The sequence below is a fragment of the Perca flavescens genome, chromosome 1, assembly GCF_004354835.1.
Source record: "Perca flavescens isolate YP-PL-M2 chromosome 1, PFLA_1.0, whole genome shotgun sequence".
In the NCBI taxonomy this organism is placed as follows: Eukaryota; Metazoa; Chordata; class Actinopteri; order Perciformes; family Percidae; genus Perca; species Perca flavescens.
The window spans coordinates 38716359-38728502 of record NC_041331.1 but is presented as its reverse complement, the minus strand read 5'-3'; the positions used below and the strand labels follow the sequence as shown (position 1 = coordinate 38728502).

The 12144-nt window shown below is 40.8% G+C and overlaps 1 protein-coding gene across 1 annotated transcript; it reads left to right on the top strand.

Annotated features, from left to right (window-relative positions):
• The first annotated feature begins 444 nt into the window (after positions 1 to 444).
• LOC114559731 (putative C-type lectin domain family 20 member A) lies at positions 445 to 11388 on the top strand. Its single transcript, XM_028584552.1, has 6 exons — positions 445 to 731; positions 1592 to 1756; positions 3712 to 3939; positions 6005 to 6234; positions 8323 to 8645; positions 11047 to 11388. Exons 2-6 carry the CDS (start codon positions 1602 to 1604, stop codon positions 11236 to 11238), a joined length of 1128 nt encoding a protein of 375 aa, XP_028440353.1. The 5' UTR covers positions 445 to 731; positions 1592 to 1601; the 3' UTR covers positions 11239 to 11388.
• The last annotated feature ends 756 nt before the right edge of the window (positions 11389 to 12144 follow it).

Here is a 12144-nt window from a genome sequence, read left to right as displayed (position 1 = left end):
AGGTTCCTTGGCCCATTCTACACCCTTCCACCACCATTTTTTTTATGTAACTAATGCAGTTTGAAAGCATTGCAGGACCAGAAAGCCAGCTGGCCAACCAGCAAATGGTTGGCTAGTTAGCTAGCTTGCTAGTTCCCCCACGCAGGTCACAGAAAACGAGCCAAACTAAGTTGTCCTATAGAGTATTTTCATATTGTGTAATTTGATTCATGGCTCTTGTGGCGAAGGCAATTTGCTTTTCTGCGCCGTGTCAAGAATGTGTGGACGAAGCATTAATATTGACACGCCGAATGTCTCTCACCTTCCACTTTCTTTGTGTTGCCGGTCTTAAAGAGCCCCTATAATAGACGCTTGCCACCTGTGTCGGAACGGTTGACTTTAACCATCTTGAAGACGTTCTGATGCAACTCTGAACAGTAGCCTACAATGACGCAGCAGTTTTATTTGCCTGCTTCCTGTTGTGTCTTAAGCAACACCAGGATCTGTTTTTTCAGTTCTGTAGGTAAATCTCTGCTTCATTTGCCAAAATTTAAATAGTTTCTGGCGATGCGGCGACAGGAAGCTGAGAGTTGGTTTAAGTGTGTCTGCTAGTCAAATGATTGTTCTTATACATGGAAATCAAAGAAGTGAGATGTTCAGCTGGATGTTGGAGGCTCATCAGACAGCAACGGGTGTTTCTGACTGAACACGTCGCAGACAAACAAGAAACGGCAAAAAACCCATCAGGACAGGTAACTACTCTGACTGAACACATTAACTCTAGGGCTGAGTGGTTGTTAGTAGTTGACAAAGTTTTTAGTTTAATATCCATTATTGGTTTTAATTGTCTAATGAGCAATTTGTATTGGGTGGTGATGGCGCAGTGGATATGACATATGCCTTAGGTGTGGGAGATCTGGGTTCAATTCCCACTGCGATACATCAACCAATATGTCCCTGAGCGAGACACTTAACCCCTAGTTTCTCCAGAGGCGTGCAGCCTCTGACATATATATATATATATATATATATATATATATATATATATATATATATATATATATATATATATATGTCTCTATCAAATGTAAGTTGCTTTGGATAAAAGTGCCAGCTAAATGACCTGTAATGAAAAAAAATGATCACAATATTCACAAATATGCTTTTGTTCTTTAACTGCCTGAGATATTAAAGGGTCTGTGATTGCATTTTCATCTGCTGAGAATTTGGAAACAAAGAAACAAATCACGCACTCTGCTCTTGCTATAACATCACCGTTTATTTACAAAAAAAAGTAACGTTTTCAGTCTCTCCGAATACTCCCATTGAAAAGTAATCGTCTATTGTCCCACAACTGGGGACACAGAATGGGAGGGGTAAAATGTATTTATGCCTGGTTGTGTTTGAAATACTCTCGATGAAGGTCTGGAGGGACTGAAAAATAAACGGTGATGCTATAGCAAGAGCAGAGTGCACCCTGTTGTTGGAACACACTACACACAGGTCTGAAATACACACACATGCTCATCACCTAAGCATGCACAATTAGAGAGATGTCAGAGTGAGGGGGCAGTGAAAGGGTCAAATAAATACGATGCTCTGTGTACAACAGAATTCTTAAGATGAAGACGATGAAGAGTTCAGGACCCTTCCTCCTCCTCCTCCTTCTGCTCAGCCTGAGCAGTACTGCGTCTGTACTGGGATCAGTGGTGCAGAGAGATTACTCGTACATCTCAAACCATTACACCTGGCAGGACGCTCAAAGCTACTGCAGGAAGTGAGCTTTTACATTTTATTGACTTTACATTTGATTTGTTCAGAACTCAAGGGACTTCCTGGTTAAATGAAGGTTAAAAGAAAATAAGTTTGAAAAAAATTTGTAGTTAAGGCTTGAATGTAACGTTGGAAATTAAATAGAATTTAAAAAAGCTAAGTAGATCAGCATCACTTGTCCATAATACAATGCAGTACAGTTAATAGTAACTTTGGTGATCCCTTTACTTACATTTTTAACTTAGTGCCGTCATTAAAGGAACACGCCGACTTATTGGGAATTTAGCTTATTCACCGTAACCCCCAGAGTAAGTTAAGTTAAGTCGATACATACCCTTCTCATCTCCGTGCGTGCTGTAACGCTGCCTTACGGTTCCAGCATTAGCTTAGCCCAGCACAGATCCTGCAGGTAACTGGTTCCAACTAGCCTACTGCTCCCAATTGTGACAAAAGTGACAAAATAACGGCAACATGTTCCTATTTACATGTTGTGATTTGTATAGTTACAGCATGTACAAAAAACAACGTAACATGAGACACAGCCATCTTCTAACAGTAAACAAACCGGGAACTATATTCTCAGACAAGCTTGCTGCGAGCATATCACTCCGCCCAAGTACTATATTCTTCCGCCTGAGAATATAGTTCCCGGTTTGTTTACAGTTAGAAGACGGCTGTGTCTCATGTTACGTTGTTTTCTGTACACACTGTGAATCTATAAATCACAACATGTAAATAGGAACATGTTGGTGTTATTTTGTCACTTATTGGGAGCAGTAGGATTACTGGAACCATTCACCTGCATGTTCTGTGCTGGCCTGATGCCGCTGGAGCCGTCAGACAGCGTTACAGCACGCACAGAGATGAGAAGGGTATGTGGGGGTTACGGTGAATAAGCTAAATTCCCAATAAGTCGGCGTGTTCCTTTAAAGTGATGGTTCGGAGTAATTTCACCCTAGGGTCCTTTGCGCCATGACCTCGAGCCAAACATTGGGAGAGTTAGTGTAGAGTAGCGTTAACAGCTGAATAGCTTAGCGCAGGGGCTAATGGACCCACATTTGTGTCTCGTAAATGACCCCACTAATAATGCCCGAAATGATACTAAACGTCTACACTAGTACAAATAGGTTATGCACTCATAAAACAATGGATTGGAAATTTTGTAAGTAAACCAGAAGTTTATGTAAATAACACTTGCCTGCTGGCTTCTGCTCTCTGCTGTTGTTGTTGCTGCTGTAAGACGAGTGCTTAGGATGCAACAAAAATATTTTTTAATTTAACTTATTTTATAAAGTAAGTGCTGTAGTATAACTAGCAGGAGACAAGTAATAATTGAGGTAAGTTTGGAGACATTACCTTGTTTAATCATTAAATTAGTAAATATTTTTGTTGTATCTCTTTTTTGTGTTGTAATTTGTAGACAGCCCTAAGAACTTCTCTAACTGCAGATAGCAGCAGCAGCTAGCAGAAGAGCGCAGGCAAGTGTTCATAAACTTCTGGTGTACCTACAAACTTTCCAATCCATCGTTTTATGAGTGCATAACCTATATGTACTAGTGTAGAAGTTTGGTATCATTTCGGGCATTATTAGTGGGGTAACTTACGAGATACAAACGTGGGTCCATTAGCCCCTGCTCTAAGCTATTCAGCTGATAACGCTACTCTACGCTAACTCTCCCAATGTTCAATCCAGATGAAAAAAACTTCTGGGGGGGTGTTTGGCTCGAGGTCATGGTGCAAAGGACCCTATGGTGAAATTACTCCGAACCATCACTTTAAGTCAAAGTTCCAATTTGTCCTATGCTTTGTTTTATGAACAAATATCTGCAAAACTTATGACGTTCCCATCAGCCATGTAAAACCTCCTCTACTGTAATTATAATTTAGTTTTGAATCACTTGTATTTAGATGTCGTTGCAAATAATCTTTTTTTCATGTTTTATTTTTTTGTTCGAACAGCTCAACTTCCTACACTGATTTGGCCACCATCTTCATGCAGTCAGATGCAGACAGCATAAATGTGGGGCCTTATCATGCATGGATCAGCCTGCACAAACTCAATAACACCTTCTGGATTTGGTCTAATAAATATGGAATGAATGTCAACTTTGGACAAAATCAGTACCGCTGGGGGGTGAACGAGCCATGCAACGAAAATTGTGCTATCGTCTATTACCCCAACCAAAAGTAATGGAGACTGTTCTAACACCGTTTTTAAAGACTTACACAATGTTTTTGAATGTTAAACAGATAAGGTACGGTGCATTGCTCAACAGCACCTTGGCAGTGCCCAGGAGGTGAACTGGCACGGACTGAGCTAATGCCACCCCAAATCACTAATAAATGTAGAACAGTCAATTAACTTCAGTTTTTAGTTATTTTACTGTTAAGAAACATTGAAATGATAATTATTTGTCAACCTAAGGCTATAATTTATGTCATTTATTTGTTGGACTTGTGTTATATATTGAAGTATTTTTAATGGTTACCAAATGATTCGTAAACCTTTATAAATTGTTTGGAGCCCATCAAACATTATTCAATTTATTATTATTATTGGATTATTATGAAGTTCAAGCTGATTATGATACCTTGTTAATGATTTATACATACTCTTTAAATCTTCTATAAACATGTAGATAGCTATTATCAGTGCTCAAATAATCATTTTACTTTTAGAGATCACCAAGAAAGCTATAATGGGGAGTTAATGTTACCTAATGCTTTATAAACCACTTATTTATAATTATTATGAGCATTAGTTGCAACTTTATAATAGCATGCAAATAATTTTTATAGATGGATTACAAAATAATTAACCATTGACAAAGTATTAACTATCGACATTTATAAACTAATAATTTTCTATTACATGATAAGCTTACATTCTAACATAAATCGTCATTGTTTGTTAACAGAAAAATAACAACTGTTTGTTCACCATTTATTAATGATGTTTTTTATATTTAACTGGTCACCAAACATTACAATCTAATATTGTTGTCAAACATATTGTTGTGTGGTAATAGAGGCATGAAGTTAAGTCTTAACAAGCTGATGGCTGCCAGGAGTATGGTAGCCAAGAGAGCTCTGTGCACTGCAACTTAAATGCACTGAAAGTATTTGACTGCCGCCTTCCATAAATTCATTAATTGCCTGCTAAGGAATGCCTCGAAGGGCATTGACCTGCTTATACCGTTGTCAAATGTCAAATAACTTTTTTAGGACCATTAATATATATTTTCATGCGTTTTGCAATCCAAAACTTTTTTTTAAAACACGTCTAAAGGCCCGGACACCCAGAGCCGATAATCGGCCGTTGGACAGTGTGGCGAGGTCAGTGACTCGAGTCTGTTCGGTGTGTTCCATGCCGTCGTCCGTCCGAGGGGCCGTCGTCCTTCATTTTGGCCGATTTCACATGTATAATCGGCAGGGCGGGCACTGCCGGCAGTTGGACTCAAATAACCCATCTGATTGGTAGAGTGCTAAGCCGGAAACAAGGAGCAGAATGAGCATGACTAAAGTCTTTTAAACTAACCTTTGTTGATCTGAAATTAGCTATATGAACTATTTTAGTACAATATGAGATCGTATTCTAACAAGCCGCCATGACAGTCTGGCTTTGAATTTCTGGAGAAAACAGACCTACATGACGTTCGTCCAATCAGCTGCCGGTTTTAATATATTCGGCAACAAATTAGCACAGCCTGCTGTTATGGAAACATATTACTTCTCGTCTCTCCGGTGTGTTCTGATGCATTTTTTTGACCAACTCGGGGAGACTGATCAGACCAACTGCCTTTTCTGCCGAGGGTCGGCCATCTGGTTGGTGTGTAAGCAGCTTAAGGGTTTCACTTATACACTTCTTTTTACAGTTCATCGGTTTTTGTCTTAATGTTTTCTCGGTTCCAATGTTATGTATTACTTTCTGTATTTCCATGTTTCCTAATTTGCTTGTGTTTCGTCTATTTTCTTAAGTTGCAGCACATTGAGCTCTCTTGGCCACAATATAGGAGGGTATAGGGGCCGCACTCAAAATTCAAAAGCATGATTTGATTTGGAAAATGGACAGCAGTCATGCAAACACTTTTTTATTGGTAGTAAATAGGCTAAATCTGCAAAAACATTGGTCTGGTCCTAATATGAAAAACGCAGCCAACTGTAAGCACAATGTTCTTCTGAAAAGGACACATTGAATTCAGGCATCAAATTCTTGCTCTTTGTAATTTTGTTGTCCATATTTCTCTTGAAGGTTTTACGCCAGAAGTTGTGATGGATACTACTTTTTCTTTTGCATCGAGTACACAAGCTTTACCACATACAAATACACATTTATACCACAGTCAAAGTCATGGTCTGATGCCCAGCAGTATTGCCAGAGTAAGCGATACCGAGATCTGGCAACTTTCATATACAATACCGACCTATACTCAACTGTCCATGAGCAGGACTTTCCAGTCTGGACTGGACTGCACAAAGAAGGTAAAGACGAACACAATTGCATCCTATAAACTGCTCTTATGTATTCAGATCATATTCATATTAAGAAATCTGACCATGCAATACACCCAATGCAATATCTACAGAGTGGAGAAAGGAGTTTAGGATTGCTATAATCAAATTAGTCTACATTCTGAAACATGTACCATGAAGTAAAAATTGATTTTTAGCCTGCACAGTTTTAATATGTATCATATTGCAGGTTTTATGTTTTATTTTATATACTTACTGATAGTAGCATATACTTGATATGCTACTATCAGTTAAACCAGGGGTCTTCGACATTTTTTAGGCCAAGGATCCCTTAACTGTAAAAGAGACGGAGCATGCAGGGATCCCCTATTACATACAGTATATTGTATAAAATGAAGTTGCATCTTAAACTGGGCCTACAATAATGTGTAGGGCGGCCTAAAGCCTTTATACATACCTTTTTATAGTGCATAGAATACTAAGCTATTGAAATAATAATTGTTGGCATGAGTTAATAAATTACGTTTTAACGTTAAACACAATGTGGCACAGTCAATCCTTAGGATTACCTGTATCTGTGGATGGCTACATTACCTTTAGGCCAGTAAGACTACCATCAATGTTGTTGTTTTTTACAAATAGGCTGATTTATATTTGCTAATATGTTGGATTTAAGGTAAAACATTTTGAATTGCCCCTCAGGGACAAATAAAGTTATTTGAATAGAGTGTTGAAGAAAAATCTAGGGTTCCCGTACCCTCTGTTGAAGATCTCTCAGTTAAATAGTTTAAAACGATACTATTAAAACAAAAATAATAATAAGTAATTTAAAAGTTGTTTTTTTTTGCAAAATAGATTATACAATATATTTCTTACCTGCCAGTTAACTTGCTATTGCTTACTTTGCATTAACAAGTTGCGTTTTAAGCTCTTTTTTTTCTGCTCGTGGCGTTCTGCTAGACGGCGCTCACAGCGGAAAACTACGTGACACATCCACTACATTGGTGAGGACTGGCGGGTTAAATCGACTGTCCCACACATGGAGTATGCACGGCAGTCCCACAGCTGACAACCGCGCCGGTAGTTGAAGTGCAGACGGTCTCACCCGATTCCAGGAAACAGGCTCCATGTGTCCACTGATGCAAGTCCACAAATGTCCACGGAACGTGGAAAGTATGTCCGAGCCTCCCGGACGGTGAACTGGGAATCCGTTGCCTGCTTGTCGGTTAACAGTCCTAATCGTTTTTCGGACAGAAATACTTTAAATTAACATCACTAGCTCAACCCCCAACTTTGGCCAAAAAGCTGATGTTGGGATGGATAGTTGACATTCTGACAAACAGTAACTGTCATCTCATCTGTGTTGCTGAGGTTTTCAGGGTTCAACAGTGGAGCAAAGGGCTGTCCGGCCTGGTCTCACAGAATTCCGTGAAATGAGCACAAACTGTTAAAAGTTTCACCCAGGAGACCAGGTATCGTGTCCCGCGTGTTACATTTACTAAACCGAACTGTTGCTTTCTTGTTTTACTAAATGCAACCGTCCCGTTCTTCTTTTCCTAAACTCAACGGTCCTGTTGTTGTCCCGTTTCCTGTTATTGTTTTCCTAAACTCAACAGAATTGCTCCGTGGGCCCATCACGGAATTTTCGGTGATTCTGTGAAACTGTCACAGATTTTGAGTTAAAGGTCCCATGGCATGAAAATTTTACTTTATTAGGTTTTTTAACATTAATATGCTTTCCCCCAGCCCCCCTATGGTCCCCCAGTGGCTAGAAATGGTGATAGGTGTAAACCGAGCCCTGGGTATCCTGCTCTGCCTTTGAGAAAATAAAAGCTCAGATGGGCCGATCTGGAATCTTGGTCCTTATGAGGTCATAAGGAGAGACATCATGGCTTTCAAACTAGCAAAGTGGTAGATGCTCCGTCTACGAGGGTCGGCTAATGGTCACAAAGAAATTAGCATCCCTAGTTATTTTTTCCTGTTTTCTTGCAAAATACAGCTCAACCCCCATCTTTAGCCAAAAGTTAACTTTTTACGGACCGTAATCAGACGTTCATCTCAACTGTGTTGCTGAAGTTTCAAACATCTGTTCTGCAGGGGGAACATGGAGGTGGAGCACAGGGCTGTCGCAGTACAGAAATTGGGCACAGAGTGAACCAGGGAACGGCGACTGTGTTTCCATCTCCTCGACGAGCAAACAGATGGCTACCCAAAACTGCTCTGCTCGATTTCCCTTCGTCTGCTTCGCGGACAACCTGGTCCTGGTAAAGGAGAACAAGACGTGGGAGGAGGCGCTGGAGCACTGCCGAGCCCTCAGTTCAACCTCCCAACCCAACGTTCGCTACGAGCTGGTCAGCGTGCAGCCTGGAGAAGACCAAGACTACGTGATGAACAGGGTCATGGAGGCCGACACTGACGAGGTGGGTTCATTTTCAGTCACATGTAAGAAATGTTTTTATAAGTGCCATGTCTTAAAGGGGCGCTGTTTTCTCACTTTTTGCTCGCATGTTTCTCTATAGAGCTCCCCCTACAGCTTTGGAATAGATAACTGGCAGCTCCTATGTCTACTTGTGTCTGACTCCTCTCTTGGTCAGTGTGCCGTTTCCTCTTTCTCTGTTCTTCCGACAATGCTTTCCTAGCTTTCTGCTTCTTTTTTGCCGGCTCAGCCGTGAAGATAGTGTGAAAAACTCCATCGCTATTATAGCTCGTTCTTATAGCTAGCTGGTTCCTGTATGTGTGCAGTGCCGTAAAGCAATTTCTTACATCGCGAGACCTGATATCACACGATAGTCTACTTCCTGACACTGAGGCCGCAGGCTTGCCAGCCGAAAGTTGCAAGGGTGGTTTTTCCACTCACAAGCGCTAGGGGGGAGCGAGACAACCACCATTCAACCCGAAAAAAGTCATATAACCATTCCAATGACTCCGAAGCTGTTCAGTTAAGGTAAATTAAGCTAAAAAAAACCTGCGTAGTTCCCTTTTAAGGTGGGAAAACACACCGACACTAACCAATGCTCGGTGGAGCCCATTTGGAGGGAAATTTGAATGGATTTACAGAAAAAAAAACTGAATGAACATGTTTTTATCCCCCAGAACAAATGTAGCGTAAGCTTTTTTAAATCATTTATTTTCTACCAGTTAGCTGGCAGTCAGAAGGCCTACGACTTGGAGGGGAAATTCTATGGTACTTCATCTGTATAACCATTCCTTTTTTTTGACACTGTGTCTTTGATATGTGTGAAAAGTACAATACATAAATTGAGAGGTAGGGTAGATCCTGGAGAGTGCACCAGTTGATAAAAAGCATACAGAAGGAAAGACAACCAGTCACTCTTACATTCACCGCAATTTTGAGTTATCCTGACCAGCATATTATTGGACTGTGAGAGGAATCACAGGGAAACATTGAAACCCTGACTTAGAAAGACTCCAATCAGGACCATCTTGCTGTGAATTGACTGCCTAAAATGATTTTAGCTATAGCTGGTGCAATAAATGCACTGAGCATTGTCCCTGTTAAATAAACGGAATACACACAATACATAAAAAAAAACTGGAATAGCACTCAGAAAGCGCAGACCTTCGCCAAAGCCAATGGTGCATTCATGTGTTCCTCTGAGGGTCCCATTACTCGGTTGGAAAGCCGTTCTTCCGACTTTGGTGTGTTTGTGAGCTTTAAGTCATTATGTGGAGACAACAAGGACGCTGAAAAAGATGTGTTGTGTTTTATCGCTCGGAGCATTTAAACAACACGTTGATAGCCATTTCCAGTATTTGTGTGACAATGAAAAGCAAAGGAAACGGATCAGGTAATCCATAAAATACGATCTGATTATTCTGACACCTCATGAATGCAGCACAAATTCCCTATCACACTATGTAAGTGAAAATGAAAAATAATAATTTTATCTGCCCTGTAATTAATGGTCTGGAATTAATTACCATAATGTGAACACACACAATTTGTTATGGGGTTATTTTTGTGTTGCTCTGCGCCTGAGTCCCATTGTACATCCATGTGATCCTAGCCTGGGAAAACCCTGACGAACTTCCGGCAAATTTGAGATTTGCTCTGCAAGTCAGTCCAAGAGCCCCTTCAAGCCCATTTCCAGTTTTCCCAAATCGAGGCACTAATCACAACCGTTGAGGCGGGCTTTACACCAATCACAGCGACGGCGAGCAGATTTTTGTTTACATTCAACATGACGGCTACCGAAGCGCAGAAACCCGTTGATGCCGCTGTCGCTTCTACGTCACCCTGATTGGTCTGATTGGTTGAAGGCATTTGAGCGGCGTCTGTTGGTGATGCCCCTTTGGAAATGAGCTGCGAATGAACCTTGCCCAGACCCACTCTCACTTGCAAATGAGAAGGGTCTGGTGTCACCCAGGCTAATGTGATACTCAAGATGTAAAAAACACAGTGGTTGTGACTATTATTATAATTATGATTAAGTACTGTTTACCGAACTCTAAGATGGTGCCCATTTACTCCAATCAAAGCTTCTGACCAAGCACATATGCTTCTGTGATGTGCGGCCTGCTGCATCTGCTCATAAGAATCTCTTTCTTCCAGTTTCCACCATCTCTGCTCATAAACTTCACATTGAGATTACATCATGCACGTAAACATTGCTTTTCTAGGCTCTTGGAATGTACAAATTTATGTTAAACCTTAATGGCTTGAAAAGGATTTATACAAATAGTTACAAGTGACCTTGTTTGCAGTTTTGTAGATGTCTCTTTCATAATGATGGTGTTCCATAGGGGGAAAATGCCTTGTGGACAGCAGGTGGAGGCTCATTAGATCTTTCCTCTCCTTAGGTGTGGGCAGGCCTCCGTTTCCTGGCCGGTGAATGGCTGTGGGTGAACGGGGCAAGTATGTTGTACTCTGACCTGCCCCTCTGCCCCACTGTGGTGCAGCACTGTGGAGCCTTGTCCAAGAACAACACAGGGAGCGTGGAGACCAAAGACTGTTCTGAGAAAAGGAACTTCCTGTGTTATAGCACATACTGACATCACCCCTATCATCTGCATCAGGGTGGTCACGAGCAGAAGTTTATTTCATTAGATGGCTGTAGATATATACAACTGTGTATGTTTTTAACACATTAAGGGAAGATGTGTCATACTAAGGAATAAATTTGCAAACATTTGATCACACTTTATAATGAACTTTCTTGAAGTAGACTTTGACTCAACTCTTTTTAACAAGCGGGACTCTTATAGACTTAGTCATGTATCAGCTTATTAGAAGTTAGTAATTTAACCCAACAGATAAAAAAACTGATTTAAAGTTGACTCTGATATGATGTCAAGTCGAAGCCGACTACTAACTGATGACGTCATTGACATTTTTTTTCAAACTCGTCATTAGTCTTATAAAATCACTGGAGTTGAGAATGCTTTTGCATTTTGTCACCCTTTAATTACAACCCTTGTATTGATTTTCTTAAGATGCTTGCTTTCTTTAGCTTAGCCTTTCTAGCATTTTGCAACCTGTCCAATTTATCAGCAAGCGCTTTTGCATCGACCTTAACTGACATTACCCGTTTTTCAGTTTGTGCTTCAAAACCGCTACTCACACTATGGGTTTACCAGCGGTAACTTCACGCACACCATTCCCGGTAATTATGTCTCCGCATCTCCATGATCGTCAGTCAATCAAAGGTTCGCCGTAACAAACGGTCAGTGCAAAGTCTATTGTCCGTCCTCGCTGGCAACCAATGCATTGGGTTTATGCGTAGTTAGGTGTGCACACAATTTAAATGGCCATTAAAGCTATAGTGCGTAGTTTCTGTCGCCCCCATGAGGAATTCTAAGTAATGACAACAAAACTGTCAGCGCGTCCACATGATACAAGCCTTCCGTGATCGCGCACAGCCCCCCCTCCTCCACACAGTTGCGAGGACACACCTGATG